The sequence below is a fragment of the Podarcis raffonei genome, chromosome 15, assembly GCF_027172205.1.
Source record: "Podarcis raffonei isolate rPodRaf1 chromosome 15, rPodRaf1.pri, whole genome shotgun sequence".
Taxonomy (NCBI): domain Eukaryota; kingdom Metazoa; phylum Chordata; class Lepidosauria; order Squamata; family Lacertidae; genus Podarcis; species Podarcis raffonei.
The window spans coordinates 24,107,800-24,127,489 of NC_070616.1; the positions used below are offsets into that span (position 1 = coordinate 24,107,800).

Here is a 19,690-nt window from a genome sequence, read left to right on the forward strand (position 1 = left end):
TGAGATGGGGAGGAAAGGAGTACTTGTGTTGGGGGAGGTCACATGAGAGCTTAGAGCCAAGAGCATTCCCTCTGTCCTCAGCCAGTTCTGCCAGCTCTGGGATCTGAGCAGAACAAGAGGATACTCAAGGGAGATGGGTGAGAAGGAATCCAGCAAAGAGCTGCATTGAGAGAGGTTAGAGAGGCTTCTGAAGTTCAGGATTCCAGGTTGTACAGTTATCTAAGGTGGTTGGAAAGTCAAGAAGTTGCAAAACCAAACTCAAAGAAGAAAGGTGTGTGCAGATGAAAGCCACCACTTCTTCAGGGTCTGTCCTAATAGGCCAACCCAAGAGCATACAGCAAGAGATTTTGGAGAGGCTCACAGTGTTGAAAAGTGGGATTTAGCTGGCCAACTCAGTGCCAACTGCCATGGCCAATGGTCGGGATGATAAAAGTTAATGTCCAACAGCATCTGAAAGACCACAGTTTAGCATCCCATGGCCTAGAAACTTTGAAGAATGGACAACAGAGGATCAAGAAAGCCCTGCAGAGTATCCATGGACCAAGTCTCCACCATCCAAAGCCTTGCCACCTAGCAGGAGCCAATTACTCTACCACAGGGCACAAAAGGTGGAGCATTAATCTGACTAAATCTGTGGTGGTTGCAGCAGACCAGTGCTGAGGCAACTTGTTCCTGCCTACAATCATATGCAGGGTTGTTGTCCATGGTCCTGAAACTGTTGTGGTTGAACTCTGAGCCAGTGCCCTGAGTCCTGTTGAGGGTCCTGGCTCTGCTCCATCACAAAGTCCACTGAGTTCACTTCCATCATTTCGACCACTGCCTTGTCATTGTGAAAGAAATTGCTATGGGCATGGACATGGTGTCCAGGCAGAGAATACGTTTCCCTTGTTGAATTTTTGTCAGTCAGGCAGCTGTTAAGGACACAGGAATCCTGTCAAGAGAGGGGGGAAGTTGCAAAGCCTGGTGCCACTTATGTGTAAAACCTAGTGAAATGTGGTGATGGAGGGCAGGGAGATAAGACTAAAGGAGTGTGGAGGGTTCAGATCTCTTCACTCACACAAGTACCCCTTCTTGAAATATAAAATGTATCCTACTTCTTATATCTGAACTGGACAGACTGCACTGTCGTCAGCCTCTGGCATGCTAGGGCAGTAGCCAGGGCTCCAGCAATTCATCAGGGCCTGCTGCCAATGTCTGCAGTGAATGTCCTATAAGATATCTCTTTTTCTGCACTGGCACACTTGGCTGGGTCTAGCTGCCATGTTAACTTTTCAGAACACCATAGAATAGCAGGCCATTGGGGGTAATAGGGGGAATCAAAATGGTGGCTAGACAAAGCTATCTGGTGCATCTCAGACCACTGCTGCTCACCTCCAAGTAAGCATGGCCTACCAACGGGCAGTTGGACCAGGCTCCCTAAAACCTGGAGCCGGACCTAGACAGGTGTGCAAATCACCAAACAGTACACATCACCTCTAATTTAGCCCAAAGGTGTTCAGCTTTGCATTGTAACAATGAGGGAAACCTAAGATGAAATACTACAAGGCAGGCAGAGGCTCAGAAAATCAGCCCCTGTAACAAAAGGCACAGAAGTGTTTGTTTTGGGGGCTGTAATTTATTTATTTATTTTTGCATTGGCTCTACACAGCTGTGCACTTTGCATCAATGCTGTGATTGACCAGAATTTGCCAGATATGGGGGCACAAGTTTGCAACAGAGTATAGTTGCAAGTGGCAAGTCATGCTGAATGAGGTTGAGAGCAAAGACACCGAAGCAGAGGGCGAGTAAGTGAGATGGGGTTTGAAAGCACTGGATGATGGGCATTGTGATACATGGTCAGCAACTTCTCTGTGATCTGGGGGGTGCAGAGGGTACAGCTCTTTGTACACTGCTTATTGATTCCCCTAAAGGCAGGTGCAGCTGCTGCCCTGGAAGAGATTAGGAGAAAATAATAATTCTTCTTTGAATTAGCTTACAAATGCTGTCAGATCTTGCAAAAATCATTGCAAGGGCTTGGGGGATTTTCAGGCCTTGTGGTGATTGACAGGTACATGGCACCACCCACCTGTCAAATTTGACCTGGGGGAGGGGAGGTAACAATCTGAGCCACCGGATAGATCAACCCCGCCCCATTTAGATGCAAACTTACCTTATTTGCATGTCCCGAAACAGTACACAGGTGGAAATGCAACTATGTTTTGAAATTCACACTTTGAATTTGACAGTGGACTTCTCCAATCCCCAAATGTGTACAAAACTGCATATAATAGGGAATAGTGTGCATGAAAGTGCATATATTAGCAAAAAATATTCATACAGAAATGCAGCATATTAGTGGAAATGTATATATTAGGAGAAGTGTCCACTAAAATGCTGGTGAATCTTTGTGAGTTTCTTTAAAAAAGAAAAGAAAAAGAAAACCTCAAAATGGTTAGTAAATGTGGCAAACTGAATTTAGACTGGGGGAAAACAAGAGACTGAAACTGACCAGTCCCTCAGTCCCTCATGTGCCAATCTCTTTAGCTCATTGCTGTTCATAAAGGTCTGCTGTCAGCCTGGTGGCAGGACTTTGATATTCACCAAGATGCCTTTTATCCCTGCTCCATGGCCACATCAGCCTGGGAAACTGCACAAGAGACCTCTTTCCTGCATCAAGTCTGGCAAACGTTTGTGCCGGGCAACTTATGATGAAGGCTTTGGGGAGGCTGCTTCCAGGTGTTTTCTCGAAGGGTTGGCAGAGGAGCATTTGGGGTTACAGGACCCCTCTGTGAACAAGGCCAGAAAGGCAGGAGTGGAGGTGGGGTGTCAATAGAGCTGGGTGGGCCTCCCTCTGTTCTTGCTGCTCCCTTTGTCTCCCTTGCCATGCCACTAGCCCTGTAGAGCCTTCTGTGATTGCCGTAGAGAAAGCAACAGCAGTAGGTAAGGAACGCACTAGTTCTAGCCTAGCCAAAGAGTGGCAAAAGTAACCTCTCTGTTTTACGGTGTCTCACTCGTGTCCTGCGTTCAGAATGAGGATCAAGGTCTTCGTAGATGTAACAAGCGAGAGTGGACAGTAAGTTTTCTTCTCTTTTGCCCTTTCCTGATGGATTGGGGGGATTGGGGGGGAGCTCCTAAGACAGCCTTCCCCAAGATGGCACCTCTGAGTGTTGTTGGACTACAACTCGTGTCCTCTCTGACCATTGGCTGTGGGCTACTTGGAATTGTAATCTAACAAACTCTGGAGAGCACCGAATTGGGAAATGCTGATGTTGTAGGGTTTGGCAAATACCTAGATGGTTATATCCTAAGAAGAGCCTTGCTGGACCCATCAAAGGCCCATCTGGCCTTGCATCCTGCTTCATAACAGTGGGCTGACAGATGCCTCTGGGATATTCACACCAAGAACTTGAAGGCAATAGCCTGAGGAAGTAGCATTTAGTTCAGTGGCAAACTATCTCCAACGATGGAAGGGTTGTCTCCAGCTAGCTTCTTCTTTTCAGAGTGGATCAGTTGCAATGAAAGAACCTACATTGGCTATGTCTATTAATGTCAACGGGTTAACTTTGAATATGACTAATCCTGGGTATAATCAGAAGGTTCCATTGAGTTGTCATAGCCAACAGCTTATATGCCTTTGCAGGAAGTAGCTGCTATATATATGTGATAAATAAGCAAACAGCTTATCCATCACTCATGAACATGGCCAATCCCATTTTAAAGCATCTAAGCCAGCAGCCAACCCACATCTAGTGGAAGTGAGGACTGCTAATTATGCATTCAAGTGTTTTTCCTGTTACCTGTGCTGGATGAACGCCACCGTCCAAGGGCTTGAACCAAGCTCTCTTTTTCTCAGTCCAAAGTGGGACATGGCCTATTGTCTGCTCTTTGAAATGTCCCAGACTATGTCCATCTCATGGCTTTTCCAAATTTAACTTTCCTCCACTCTTTCCAGGCATGGCTTATACTTTAAAGCTCCATGTCTGAGCAACATTTTTTTTTTCTGTCCCAGAGCTTCCCGCACAAAACCCTGCTCTTTAAAGCTGAATCAGAGCAAATGGCACTCTGCAGAAAACCCGAATTGCCATGTGCTTTGATTGAACCCTAAACAGGGGATTTTCACAGGGAAAGCTCTGGTGAGGGGGGGGAATAGTGCTTGGACACAAAGCTTTAAAGCGCAGGCCTATGCCTGGTAAGTGTGGATAAGCGCTAAGGCACTGTGGGGGAAACAAAATGGCAGCCACCAAATACAATGCCATTCTCTGTTGGTGGTTGCCATTTCCACATGCAGTGCATTGAATTCACCCAGTGCCTGAGACACTGTGGTGGAAAGGAAATGGTATCCATCCAAGGGTGGTTGGTGGGACTGGCGGGGAGCCCAAAGAGGAAGTGACAGGCAGAGCCAACCAATTCTAGATTTAACCCATCCTCCTCCTCTCTGCTGAGTTATACAGGGCAACACTCAGACTGAGGAAGAGGAAGCTGACATACAATTTCACCTCCTGGATTTCATGCCTATTTCCATAATGTGAAAAAATATATAGGGGTCTTAGCAGACTACAATGAGTCAACAGTGTGGTGCCGCAGCAGAAAAAAGTAATGCAATTATAGACTGTATCAACCGAGGTATAGTACCCAGATCAATGGAAGGAATAGTACCTCTCTATTCTGTCTTGGTCAGACCCCACCTGGTTTACTGCATCCATTTATGGGCACCACAGCTTAAGAAGGGTATTAACAAGCTGAATGTATGCAGAGGAGAGAGATAAAGACGGTGAAGAGTCTGGAAACCAAGCCTTATGTGGAATGGTTGAGGGAGTTGAGTATGTTTTGCCTGGAAAAGAGAAGAGAAAAGAGGTGATACGAAAATCATCTTCAAATATCTGAAGGGCTGTCACATGGATGATGGAGCAAGCTTGTTTTTTCTTCAGCTCCAGAAGGTAGGACACAAACCAGGGGACTGAAAATACAGAAAGAGATTCTGACCAAATACAGTGGTACCTCTGGTTGTGAACGGGATCCGTTCCGGAGGCCCGTTCGCAACATGAGCAGAACACAACCCACGTCTGCATGTCTGCACGTGCACGGGTCACGATTCGTGACTTCTGCGCATGCGTGTGATGTCATTTTGCGCATCTGCAAATGCGCGAGTGGCGAAAGCTGGAAGTAACCCTTTCCGGTACTTCCGGGTCACGGCGGGACGCAACCTGAAGCAAACGTAACATGAGGTATGTCTGTATTAGGAAGAACTTTCTGATGGTGAGATCTGTTCAACAATGGAATGGACTACCTCGAAAGACGGTCGACCCTCCTTTGTTGGAAGTTTTAAAACAGAGGTTGGATGGCCATCTGCCAGGGATTATTTAGCTGTCATTCCTGCATTGCAGGGGGCTGGACTCGATGACCCCTTGGGCCCCTTCCAACTCTACACTTCTAGGGTGCCACTGCACCCAACATGGTGTGTGGGTGCTGAGGGGCAGTGAAGCATTGGCATGGTGGCATTTACTAGCACCAGGCCCGGTGAGCAGAGGAAAAGATAGACCGATCTGGCCCATGGGGACATTTCTGTGGGAAGATTCAGTGAGATTTGTGCAGCAGATCTTCCCCCTAGATTGGCGGTTCTCAACCTGTGGGTCCCCAGACTACAACTCCCATCATCCCTGAGCTCTGGCCTTGCTAGCTAGGGGTGATGGGAGTTGTAGTTCAACAACATCTGGGGACCCACAGGTTGAGAAAGGCTGCCCTAGATGATGCCACACTTTAATGAGTTGGGGGGAACTCTTTGGATTTTCAACTTCAGAGACAGCCCCCCCAAAACAGCTCTTATTTTTTGTTCCCAAATTACACCCCTCTCCCCATTACATATCAATAACTACAGCAGCAATCTTGAGATGGTTCTCCTCTCCTCTCTCATCAATTACCCTCCCCCCATTCTTGGCATTTCTCCCCCTGAGCTGGGAATTTGTTCCTCGTGAAACAGATGAGATGAGAGTCCGTCTCCCCCCGCCCAATCCGCCTTGGGAGGTCTCATATTTTTTGTTTCTTTATTCCAGAGGTGGATGATTTTTATTGTCAGCGAAAGGATGGTAATCCTGCAAAATCCACAGTTGGGAGCCCTCCCAGTTCTTCTGAAGTAAGAACTAAAGCCAGTCATATGGCACTTTGAAAATGTAATCTCATTGCAGCGAAATTTCCCAGCTGAGACACATTTTGTATTAAAAAAAGGAAGGAGGAAAAAATTCTCTCAAGGCTTCTTTGAGGGCTTCTGGTGCCTCCTTTTTTCTTTGAACTTCCCATCTCTAACCACACAGGTTACAGAAACTATAAAACACCCAAAGGTGAATGCTCAGTTTGTTGAGGACTCCAGGAAGATGAAATTGGAAGAAAATGGTATTTATTTCTCCACTGTCCAAGAGCACCATAGAGCATGTATCAATTCCCTGCTAGGTGGCCACTAGCAATCCAATCCTGTGCCACTACCTAGGCTGCTGGGCTCTTATACCCTTAATAATTTCATGAATAGCGGAAATGGAATTACGGAGTGGGAAAAACTTCCCCTGTTGAGTTTTGGCTTACTACACATTTAGAGGCATAGGAGCATGTGGGGAGGGAATCTTGGTTTCCCATGTAGCATTTCCTAACCCATCAAATGAAGACCTTTTAAACCAGAATCTGCCAGGCTGTTAAAAAAATGCCGGGATTTTGACATTCCATTTAAAATAATAATAGAAAAGAGATAATTTAGCCTTATGTAGGAATCGCTTTGGAGATAAAGGGCGGGAGGGTGAGGGTAAAGACACGGGGATGAAAAGAGACACTGGTGCCCATTAAATTTAATTAGCTCATTACCCTTAATTTAATATCAAATTTTTCTGAAGGTAAATGAGACTCGGGGAGATTCGGGGAGTGACTGGCAGGAGCAGCAAAGGGCACTGGCTGGCAGGTGCCTGAGCTAAGATCGACTCTCCTTTGCTTGCCTCTCTACCTTCAGCTCCAGAGCATCTGCTTGACATGCAGAAGGACAATTGCTAGCATTTCCAGGTAGCACTAGGGATGCCCCCTACCTGGAACTCTGAAAAGCCACTGCCAGTCAGTGTGGACAATATTGAGCTAGGTGGGACAGTTGTCTGACCTGGTAATAATATGTTCTTATGTCTGGCTGTGCGTGGAGACACATGACCTCTGGAGCCAAATTTAAAAGCCTTGGAGGCTCCAAATCTTCCAATATTTTAAGCTGAAGGGCGGGAACTAGGAGATGGTCCTTTAAAAGTAAAGGTAAAGGGACCCCTGACCGTTAGCTCCAGTCGTGGCTAACTCTGGGGTTGCGGTGCTCATTTCGCTTTATTGGCCGAGGAAGCCGGTGTACAGCTTCCAGGTCATGTGGCCAGCATGACTAAGCTGCTTCTGGCAAACCAGAGCAGCGCACAGAAACGCCGTTTACCTTCCTGCCAGAGCGGTACCTATTTATCTACTTGCACTTTGATGTGTTTTTGAACTGCTAGGTTGGCAGGAGAAGGGACAGAGCAACGGGAGCTCACCGTCGCGGGGATTCGAACCGCCAACCTTCTGATCAGCAAGACTTGGCTCTGTGGTTTAACCCACAGCTCCACCCAGTCCTTTAGCCTCTCGTGAATCAACCTGAGCTTCTGTGAAGGATGCTCTCTTTGGTCTCTCTCTAAGCTCTGCAGTATCTGGGCCTGAAGGCTTCACTGCATACAAACCTTCATGGTGTGAGGCCGCAGATGGTGAGCTTGACATGAAAAAATTATCCTGTGTCTGGACAGGCAGCTTGCTCATCACCCTGAGGCCACCCTGGAAGCACCATCAAATGCCAGGGGGCCCGGGGTTCATTTGCATATCAATATGTAATCACAATAACAGGCATGATCACTGTAGCTATTGAGGGGCTTGCCTGTGACCTGGGCAACCCTGCGCCTCCAACGGCAAATGGCTTCTTCCAGCCAGGACCTGATTTCTGGAATCGTAAGGAATCAAATTCACTTGACAAACTTCTGCTTAGCCAAGCACTCCATCCTCATGACCAATGGGAAATTATTTGTATCTTTAACTACCAAAATATAATATATATTTTTAAGAAGAACAGTATCTGAAATTATAACAGAACCATGGCATAAACAGAGCTGTCTCATATATAAACTGATGATATGCAGTGATCCCACAAGAGCTGGGGGGGGGGCACAGAATTATATATTGCACTGTTGTCAACTTTCTACTCAGAGAAGCCCCACTGAAATAAAAGGGCATCACTACTCATGCGCCATTAATTTCCAGTCCATCCACCTTGAGTAGAACTTAGTGGACTACAACCTATTGTGTGCAGAAATCAGCCTCTGAGAAATCCAGCCTTTCCTTTAAAACAAAACCTAATCTTTTTGATACTTTCTTTATTAAAGAATGGGGAAGCTATGTATTTCAAAAATCATTGTAAACAACTAAATACATTAGCAGGACTAATTTAAAATAAAGCAGTTAAAAGGTGATCTTGGGGGGAAAGTAGATAGAACTTGTAAAAAAAAAAGATGTTAAGGGGGAGGTACACTGTAATTAAATGAATTTATTTTGCAACCAGGGAAGGAGAGGAGGGAAGTCGAAATGGGGGGTATAAATGTAAAGGATGACTATTGTTGTTAACTTGAAAAACTGAAAACAAATATAAAACAAAGCCTTTTGGCTGCAAATAGCTTGTAATGCCGGGGAAAGTAGTGGTGGCAAAATGTTTGCTAAAATCTTGGAAGCTGGCAGCAAGTGCTCAGGAGCGGGTAGGTCTTCAGCCTCCTGCCTAGTCCCTCCTCATGATTAATCAAATTGGAATACATTATGCAGAATAAATGATAATAAGGTGACATTCTGCAAAGTTGTCCAATTTGCATAATTGCAGTTTTCAGCATTCAGCTTTTCTTGTTGCATTAAAAATAAAATAAAAAACACCGCACACAGACTGACTCTTTTCATATTGCTTTCCTGGAGGGGATGACTCCATAAGAGGAGCACAAGGCATTCCTTCTCCACCCACTACCCTGCCTTTCCACTCACCAATTTCCCCCCCAGTGCTTAATTTACCCCCGTTGCTCCAGTCAAGGTCTAGACTTCATTCATCCACCTTCACACATCCGGCCAAGAACAGGCAGTTCTCCAGAATGCGCTCCCTGCCTCATGAATCCATTTGACTTTGCAGTTCCATCAATAAATCATTAGTGACATTTTGTTTTCAATGTGTGTGGAGGGTGGTTTCCTCTCTCACCCTCCAAAAAAACCCCAAACCCAATCATTATGAAATATTTAGCATGGAAGTTGGCAGCAGGTGGGGTTGGCAGATCTCAAGTGGGCTTGCAAGGTGTTGTTTTGTGTTCTTCTTGAGCCTTCAGGCTTTTTCTCCCAAGCAAAGACAATCCAAAAAGACCTTGATGCCAAACAAAAGCCCTTGACAGGGTTTCTAAGCAGGTCAGAGAGAAGGAGGGAGGACAGGAGTCGGAAAGTGGAATGCAGATCAAAGGGAAAGTGTTTAGAAAGGTGATAGGAAGCCAAGACAAGGCTCTCAAAGCTTTGCATGCAGAATGTTCCAGGTTCAATCTGCAACAGCATCTCTAAGCAGGACTGGAAGAGAACTGTGTCTAAAATCCTGGAGAGCTACTGCCAGTCAGTGTAGACAGTACTGAGCTAATTGGCCCCAAGAAACTTGGTAAAAGGCAATTTCCTGTTAAAGATCAACCCATGCCCAGAGGCAACCTTCTCCCCAAATTCTAGATTCAGGTAGGTAGCCATGTTGGTCTGACGCAGTCAAAATAAAAAATTAAAAAACAGTCCAGTAGCACATTAGAGACCAACTAAATTTGTTCTGTTGTCTTTGTCCATGGAGCCTGGCGTGCTCTGGTCCATGGGGTCACGAAGAGTCATACACGACTAAACGACTAAACAACAACAACAAGTTTGTTCTATGTATAAGCTTTTGTGTGCAGATACCTGAAGAAGTGTGCATGCACACAAAAGCTTATACCCAGAACAAGCTTAGTTGGTCTCTAAGGTGTTACTGGACCATTTTAATTTTTTATTTCTTCTCCCCAAAGATCACTTTGTTGGGTCAGATCTCCTGTATTCAAAAGAATATTGTGCACAGCTCTCAGTCTTCTCCAGGCTAAACTGACCCAACTCCCTCAACATCCATAGCCATATGCAACACCCGGACAATAGGAAGTTACTTAACCATAGCTGTCAACTTACAGATTTGAAAATAAGGGACCAGCAGCCTCAAAAATAAGGGATCAGCAGCCAAAATAAGGGATCAACAATTACTTTGATAAAATACATATTTTGTTGCATGCAAATGGCTTTAGATACCTATTAGGTCCATAAATTACCATATAGCATATTTTCAACACACAAAAAACAGCAACAATTTGTTATTGACAAAGGACAGCTGGACATAGAAAGGGCCCCATTACCTTCAGTAGCTTATTTAAGGGACATCATCAATAAGGGACAGCAGCGGGACATGGCGCTGGGATAAGGGACTGTCCTGCCAAATAAGGGACGCTTGACAGCTATGTACTTAACACTTCCTGTGGGTCCCAGGCAGGGACCTTGTTGAGACATTTTGCCAGTTCTATCAACTATAAAGTTGATAAAAGATATATACCCACCTTGCAGGGTCAGCATCAAGGCTTGGCATAGTTAGGTATATGTTGAGGGCCCTAATCCCTGAAAGAGGCCTCCTGTCAAGAGCTCCCCTGGACCTGCTGTTCTTCTTCACCATCACAGTGTGTTTGTTCTCCCATCTCTGGTCCAGATCAGTAGAGGGAAGGAACAGGGTGGGAGACGCCACCACCAGCTTCCTCATTGGCTCTCCGCCATTGTGGATCTGTTGGTGGCAACTCTGTGAGGCTTGCCTTCTCCTGCAACCCCTTCCAAGCAGAGCTGCCACAGTGTCCCTGCAAGCTGGAGACAGGTGGGTGTGAATGGGGAAACAATAGCATGAGCTACACAGGCTAGGAATCCTATGAACGTTCCATGTGCAGAAGGAGGCCGGAAACGTAAGACTTTGCAGGCATGCTTCTTACTTCTGTTTTGTGAGGGGTGGTGCACCTTCTCCTGAACTTCGCTCCCAAAGCCAAGGTGGAAACCTCCATTGCTGATAGCACTTAGAGGAATGTTGCTGCCTCCTCCTTTCCTACGCCTCCTGCTCTTTTCTCCTAATTCGTGTTGGTTTAATTTGCCTCGGTTGTGGGGAACAAAATAGCAACGAGGGGAGGGGCGAGCATGACATTTGCATGTGCCAAACAAGCATGTTCTGCTGATACAGATTTGCCTTGTCATTGTCTCCCGCTTGCCCTAGATAGCAGCGCTGTCTATTCAATGGATTCCGTCAAGTGTTTTCCAGCTTCGTAGCCAAACTCTGCTTAGTACATAGAAAAGGTGGAATTGTCTGCTAAATTATACATTTCTCTCACAGCCTAGTCTCCAAAGCACTTGATAGGTCTGGGGAGCAATTTACAAAGTGGATAACAGAAGGGTTGATACAAATGAGAGGCTATATAAAAATTATCCATTTTCTGAGCTTACATTTGGAGCATGCCCTCATTTGGAAGGGAGTGAGTTCAGTGCCACTCACCTGCCATAGAGAGACAGCAAAATGGGATGAGCAACTGACATGGCAGATTTTTCTTTGATTTTCCCCCCCTGAGAATTGTTTTTCAGAGTTGGACTCTTTTTCTTCTTCTTTTGTTCTCTGGATCATGGTGACTGAATCGGGAAACAGAAGGCTTTGAAATGGTTTAAGCGTGATAAACATTCAGGCCCCATCCACACTATGCATTTAAAGAGTATCATACCACTTTAAACCACCATGGCTTCCCTCAAAGAATCCTGGGAGCTGTGGTTTGTTAGGGGTGCTGAGAGTTACTAGTAGAGTCCCTATTTCCCTTGCAGAACTGCAATTCCCAGAGTTCCCTGGAAAGAGGGACTGGTGGTTAAACCACGCTGTAAACTGCAGTTCTGTGAGGGGCCTCCTACCAACTCTCAGCACCTTTACAGTCCCCAGGAGGAAGCCATGACTGTTTAAAGTGGCATCCTAGTGCTTCAAATATAGGGCGCATATGGGGGTCTCAGTTGTGTGTCTGCACATGATGTTGGGATTGGTTGTCAACTTGACCACACAAGCGCTGGACCTTTTGATTGCAGTTTTTTTGGTAGCAACTAGCTAACACAAGGACTATACGTGAGGTTGTCTCACACTGACTTTTTTCATTGGATCCATCCATCCTGCAACTCCTAAGTGGTAGATAGACTTGAAAACACTGGAAAGCAAAGCTAAGGCTTTATTGTGCAAAACAGGATTTGGAACAAATTCAGTTCAGCTAGGGTTGCCATACGTCCGGACGTATCCGGAATACTGGAGTTGGTAGCACTGTCCTGATTTTCACTGTTTGAAACATGGCAACCCTAGTTCAGCTCACAGTTCAAATGCAAACTTATTTAATTTTCACTTACTGAAACAGTGTGCAAACCAAAACACAGCCATCCTTCAAACTTTTCAGTTCTCCAAAATTATGCAGTGCAGTTTTCCAATGAAATGATGTGTGCAAACATACATAGATTTGGGGGAAGTGTGCATAGAAATGTATATATTAGTGAAAATAACATATAAAGATGCATCCTATTAGGGGAAATGGTTTGCAAAAGCACATATATCCTGAGTAATGTGCACAAAAAGGGCTTATGGATTTTCATGGGGCCTTAAAAATAAAATTTGTAAACTGGTGCTACAGAAAACTGAGCTTATGATAGGTAAAAGAAGGAACCAAGCGAAACTGAAACTGACAGATCTGTCCATCACAAAACTGGCAGATTTGCTTATCCATCATGGCAGTTTAGAAAGGAAGGGGTGGGAAATCTGGAAGTGGATTCTGCATAGGATGATCTCAGAAACTGCTCTGCCATCTACCGATTTACTACTTTCCCCTCGAATTTATGACTGAAACTCATTTGTTTTCTGTGTATTTATTATTCCCTCAACGCATGGCCATCTGCTCAATTCGGGATGTTAAGATACCGCTGCTAAATGCGTTCTGCAAAACCAAAGGACATTGAATGTGCATCCTAACACCCAGAAAACCATTCTGATATTTCTAGCATGCTCTGAGCTACCCAGAGTTGATTTGGGTTGTTCTTCCTACAATGGAAGGGTGGAAAATAGAAATGTTCCTACATTCTTTTAAACATGAAATAAACAAATTGATAAGGCATAACTGCCTGACACATAAAGCAATGAGAAGGATGCTCTTTATACTGACCTCGTACCCTCCAGCTGTTTCAGACTGCAACTCCCATCTGCTGGGAACTATAGTCCCCAAACAGCTGGAAGGCTGCTTTATACCATCCTCATCTTATGCTGGGCAGAATAAGGCCACATTCACAGCATAACATTTAAAGTGCTATGGTGCCACTTTAAACAGCCATGGCTTCCCTCAATGAATCCTGGGAACTGTAGTATTTTAAGGGTGCTGAGGAGTTGCTAGGAAGCCCCTGTTTCACTGCAGAGAGCTACAATTCCCAAAGTTCCATGTGAAGGAGGAACCACTCTGTGATTTGTAGCTTGGGAGTGGGGGGGTGGCCTCCTGACTGCTCTCAGCATTCATCACAAACTACAGCTCCCAGAATTCTTCGGGGGAAACCATGCCTGATTAAAGCAGGATCATGGTGCTTTAAACGTATGCTCTGAATGAAGCCTTGGTAATGCAATGGTTTGTGTGCCCTGTAAGGCATTACAATGTTGTTTAAACTTGTGATTTTACGGTCTGTGGCTCTTCCTCCCACCCTTTCCCCACAGAACTTTGGAAAGCGTCACACAGAGATACCGGATGCGGGTGATTACCTAAGCTGCCGTTACTCACGTGAAGACCAGTACCTGGCAAGAATACCATATGTCTATAGTCCCTTGTCATATCTCCCAGAAGACGCCTACTCATCCCGCCATTCTGAGGCTTCCTTTTGCTGCCCACCTCCCGGTTCCAGGGCTCCGTACATCTGTCCCAAAGAACAGTATGTTTAAAAAGAACCCCGCAGAAAAGCAATGAAGACAGGAGGGGCAAAAGTAATAATCTCCATGTGTTTCCAGCTATCACACATCAACTACGGCCTTTGAACCCACCCACTTGCACCCCCTCCAGCCATTGGGGATTGTGTCTGGGTTGTGTGTGTGTGTGTGATGTCTGTGTGTGAGTGCCGGTTTCTCCCCATCGCTACTATCCACCGTTTCTTATTTTTACTGTTTTTGTTGAAAAGTGTCAATGCATTTGTACTTTTCATTGTTAGGTTAAGGCTGCGGTCTTAAACACAGTTGCAAGGGAGTGAACCTCACTGAACAGAGCGGGATGTACTTCTGAATCGACATGCATTGGATTGTGCTGTAACCTCTGCCTTGTTTGTTAAGGAACATCTTCCTCTTTCCCAACCCCATCTAATTTTGACCCCTTGGGGCTTCCGTTCCATGCAGGCTTGGTGTGTCCAAGCATCAGTGCATTTCCACTGCTGTCCTCTGCTGGGTGGAATATGCCTCTTGCTCAAATGTCCACCGTCTGTTTTCCATTTACACAATTTTGCACTATGGTTAAACTTCCAAGTTAACGCTACATGTACCCCCTTGCTATAACACCTGTCCTGAAGGTTGGGACTCTTGTCTTCCTTCCAAATGCAACCTGTTGCACTCCGCGAAGAACCTTCCCACTTTAAGAGCCCTGTCTGCATCCTTCCCATTCATTCATGGGTCTTGTTTCCAGAAATGTAACAAAGCATGACATGAAAGCTTGAGGCAAAGGTCATTGCAAAGAAAACTCCAGTGAATAGCCATGTGAAAGAAATGGTCCCTGTCCCTTAGCCCTCCTGCGACCTGTTTATTTCCTTTTAACCCAGGGGGCAGTCAATTCAGAGGTTTCAGAAGGAAAATGCTGTTTGGTTTTGCAAAGTGGATTTAAAGAAACACGTTCCTTTAACCTGAGACCAAAAGGAAAAGCCTTGAATTAGGAAGGGGGAAAATGCATCTATAACTTTTAAGTTTAGTTCAGGAATCAACAGCCTCCCAGTTTTGCTATGCACAAAATTGATTGGAACTCTCAAATCAACTCAGGCAGGTGGAGATGAATGATTTCAGGTAACCTCCTTGCTTTTAACAAAGGATGAAAGCCAATGCAGGATCAGACCTTTGACTTTTTTCCATTTTCTTTCCCTTTTTTCTCCTCTCTGTCTCAGTTTTGTACACAGCAACAACCCAAGTTTGGGACTGTACATTTGTATCTCTCTCAGATATATAGATATGCATAGTTATATTCGAAGTGTGGGTGGGCGTGAAACCACATGTGTATTTTCCTGCATCCTCCAAGTGTTATAGATAAGGACATTCATCTCCACCTCACCTCTTTGCTCACATGCAATAGGATGGTATGAAGTCCTGTGACAGGGGGTGCTGAAGAAAGGATGGTGGAGGAAACAAAGTCTTGGAGAAGAATAGGTCACAAGGAAGAAGAAAAACCATGAAGCACCTGGGATAGTGCCGAAGAAAATAGAAATTGATGCATTTATGAAAACAGATGTGTCAATGGTTGGGATTATCTTCTCGTCCTATTTATGGGGTGAGCTATGTGTGCCCTTCTGCCAGTGACCCACAAGGACATCAGGGCAAAGGGCGCACCCACCCCTAAGTGATCATTTGCTCTTATGAGCCATATTTTCTGCCCTTATTATTATTAAGGGTCTCACAACTTAGAGGAGATCTGCCAGGGGAAACAGTGCAATGGAGGCTGTCACAACCTAGCTGAGCCAACATTTATTTTTGTACCTTTGGTTGAAGAAGGCTAACATTGCTTGATGCACTTTGGATCCCTGTGTTGTTTCCCATGCACTTTAGGTCCTCACTTTGGATTTCACTTCTCCCCTGTGCCCCCTCCCCCATCCTGATGTTTAGCTTTACCGCCCCCTTCCTTTGACACACAAGCTAAACTGTGTTCACACTACCTCAGCCATTTCCTGCAAGCTTAAAAACAAAACAATGGGAAGCCAATGGTGATGAGACCAAAAGCAAGATGGCGGCACCTCCTCTTGACTCCTTGACACCACCTATTTCCAGTTCGGAGCCATTGCCTGGAGCTGTGATGTCATTTCCTGCCTAAGGCAAGAGGCAGGTGAGCCATCTGAGGAAATGTGAATATCAGGACAAATGGTGCTGTTGGCTTCCTCCTGCCCCCTCAAGACCCTCTGCAGAGCAAAGAAAAGGGAGTGATGCACTTCCTCACCCAAAGTTGGTGGTAATATTTATTGTTGTTAGTAAGGCCTACGTTGGCCATGGCGTGGAATGTTCCTTTTTTTGGGGGGGGGGTAATGAAAATATGTTAGCACTTTAAATATGTGGCCCAAAATTAAATCCCAGCTGAATTAAGTTGTTCTGGGCATTTTGTTTGGTGGGATGTGTCTGGCTTCATTCATTTACTTGCTCTGAGACATAGATTAGGAGTGGGGAAACTTTTTCAACCCAAGGAGTGGGAGAACTTTTTCAACCCATCTGGGCAATCTTCTGTGGGCCACATGCCAGTGGTGGGTGGAGCCAGAGGCAAAAGTGGGTGGAGCAACCAATGAAAATCTTACTTTTGTACCAGCAGGCTAGTTTCTACACACACACACACACACACACACACACACACACTCCTCTTTATCCTCTATCCAGACAAAGGAAGAGGCATTACCACAGTTCCAAGGAAATAAGAATAAGAATACAGTGGTACCTCGGGTTAAGTACTTAATTCGTTCCAGAGGTCCATACTTAACCTGAAACTGTTCTCAACCTCAAGCACTATTTCTGGGTTAGTGGAGTCTGTAACCTGAAGCGTATGTAACCTGAAGCGTATGTAACCCAAGGTACCACTGTAATAGTAATAAGTTGTTGTTGTTGTTGTTAATTTAAACCCTGCCCACCTAACTCATTTATCAGTCTGATGGGTTTGATGGGTTGCCAAACCTACCCCCTAATAAACTCTGAGGCACCTTTTCAGCCATTGGCTGACCTGCTCTGATGTCACAGTGACATTGTGCTACTCTTGCAAGGGAGCAAAGAGCTGGGAAATAGGCTTTCACAGCCTCTGTGACATCAGTGACTCCTCTGCCTGCCATTGACTTTGCTGCTACATCACTACAGGGAACCTGGCAAGCCTCATGCCAGACAGCTAACCACCTGGGTACCCATAACTCTGAATTTTGTCAATGGGAAACTCTTGAGTTAAATGAAGCAGAAATAGTAGGTGAGTTTATTCCACCAGATTTCAAACTACACTTTGGTGCAGATTGGCTGAGAGCTTGATCCATGGAAACAAGGATGGGAAAGACTGTCACCATTTCAGGCTGATCCATGAGAATCCAAGTGTATTCGCTAATGGCATGAGAGCCTCTGGGTTTTTTAATACGGGAAGAATAGACCTGGGAACCTTTGTGCAGAGAACGTTCATCAGCAGGGCAGAATCTGTGAACTGTCATCTTGCACAGAAGAAGCTTTAACAACTGAAGTGCTCTGAAGCACAGGGAATGATCCTCTACAAAACTGGCTGGTTGCAGTCTTTTTAGTTTGCAAAGATCAATGCCAGGTCAATACCAAATCTCCCATCCTGTGCAAATTTTTGATTTTCTACAGTCACTCTGTGTTCAGTTGCTGGCTATCTTGACCTCTGATTCACAACACAGCACCACATAACTATTCAGGGGCTTTCAGATATTCTAGTAACAACAGCAGTAATTCTCTAACTTGGGTTTCAGACTCAGATTCCATGGAAGAGAAATTTAGGTGGAAAATCAACCTCCTCTGGATTAGGCGCATGTGTGTGAGAGAAGGAAAATGGTGGCCAAGATCCCTTCAGAGCAGAGATGGAAGACCCATGTTCCCCCAGGTGTTGCTGGACTCCAGCTCCCATCAGCCCCAGCAATCAAGGCTAATGCTAAGGGATGATGAAAGTTGTAGCTTAGCATGATCTGGAGAACCATGGCTTCCCCATGCCTGCTGTACAATGAGGGATGGGGATAGGGAAAGTTTTGAAGTCACTCTCAGGCAGGTTGATAAAGCTACTGTTTTATTCTTATGTTCTTACACAAGAGCCTGCTGGATCAGGCCAATGACCCATTTAGTCCAGCATCATGTTCTCACTGTGGCCAGGCAAATGCCTGTGGGAAATCTGCAAACAGGAACTGAGCACAACAGCACCCTTCCCCATATGGTTTCCAGCAACTGCTGTTCAGAAGCATTTCCTGCCTCCAACCATGGAGGCAGAATATAGCCACCATGCTTAGTAACCATTGACAGTCTTATTTCTCCAATACTCTTTTGAAGTTACCTAAGTTGGTAAAGGGACGCGGGTGGTGCTGTGGGTTAAACCATAGAGACTAGGACTTGCCGATCAGAAGGTCAGCGGTTCGAATCCCCGCGACGGGGTGAGCTCCCGTTGCTCGGTCCCTGCTCCTGCCAACCTAGCAGTTCGAAAGCACGTCAAAGTGCAAGTAGATAAATAGGTACCGCTCCGGCGGGAAGGTAAACAGCGTTTCCGTGCGCTGCTCTGGTTCGCCAGAAGCGGCTTAGTCGTGCTGGCCACATGACCCGGAAGCTGTATGCCGGCTCCCTCGGCCAATAAAGCGAGATGAACGCCGCAACCCCAGAGTCGGTCACGACTGGACCTAATGGTCAGGGGTCCCTTTACCTTTACCTTTTTAAGTTGGTGGTCACTACTGCCCCTTGTGGTCCATAGTTTGCACTGTGTGTAGAAGTCCTTTCTTTCATCTGTTCTGAATCTTCCAGCGTTCAGCTTCTTTGGGTGCCCACAAGTTCTAGTGATAGGAGAGAAGAAGAATCCACTCCAATACTCAAAGCCACACACCCTGCCGAGCTGGGTACATAATGCTATCATTGTTATCAGCGATCGTGATGACAGAGCAGTTATAAAGAAAGCAGTTATTTCAGTCACCCTGCTGAAATGAAAAGTGATGTAAGACCTACAAGTACTTCACTGGTCTCTTTACTATAAAACAGATCAGAGGACTGGTTCAGGTGCAGGGACAGCATCACAGCATCAAGTACCATAGGAGCCAAATCCCAGGGGCTGTGGGGGCTTCAGCCCCACAATACAGTGGTATCTCTGGTTACGTACTTAATTCGTTCCGGAGGTCCATTCTTAACCTGAAACTGTTCTTAACCTGAAGCACCACTTTAGCTATTGGGGCCTCCTGCTGCCGCCACGCTGCCACTGCACGATTTCTGTTCTCATCCTGAAGCAAAGTACTTAACCCGAGGTACTATTTCTGGGTTAGCGGAGTCTGTAACCTGAAGTGTATGTAACCTGAAGCGTATGTAACCTGAGGTACCGCTGTAATATATTTGAAGGGGCCGGGGTGCCCTCCCAAAATGGATAGGAATTCCCATTCAAATGGTGTGTGTGCACTGCATCATGTGGTTGATTATGTGGGGGAGGGGCTTACCTGGGTCCCCACAATATTTTATTCAAGTTGGCACCCCTGTCAAGTAGTAATGCCTCCTTGTGCCATCATTGACTGAGCACCATGGAGAGAAACAGCCTCGGTCCTGTATATCTGAAGGAGCGACTTCACCCCCATCGTTCAACCCAGACACTGAGGTCCAGCTCCGAGAGCCTTCTGGTGGTTCCCTCACTGCGAGAAG

General features: G+C 45.7%; 1 protein-coding gene across 1 annotated transcript in view; it reads left to right on the forward strand.

Annotated features, from left to right (window-relative positions):
• LOC128403104 (uncharacterized) overlaps positions 1 to 16,420 on the forward strand; it is a 28,229-nt gene extending 11,809 nt beyond the window's left edge. The window contains exon 5 of the mRNA XM_053367751.1: positions 13,820 to 16,420. Within this exon, the coding sequence (XP_053223726.1) occupies positions 13,820 to 14,041 (222 nt within the window). The 3' untranslated portion in view covers positions 14,042 to 16,420. The remainder of the gene's footprint in view (positions 1 to 13,819) is intronic.
• Positions 16,421 to 19,690: the final 3,270 nt, after the last annotated feature.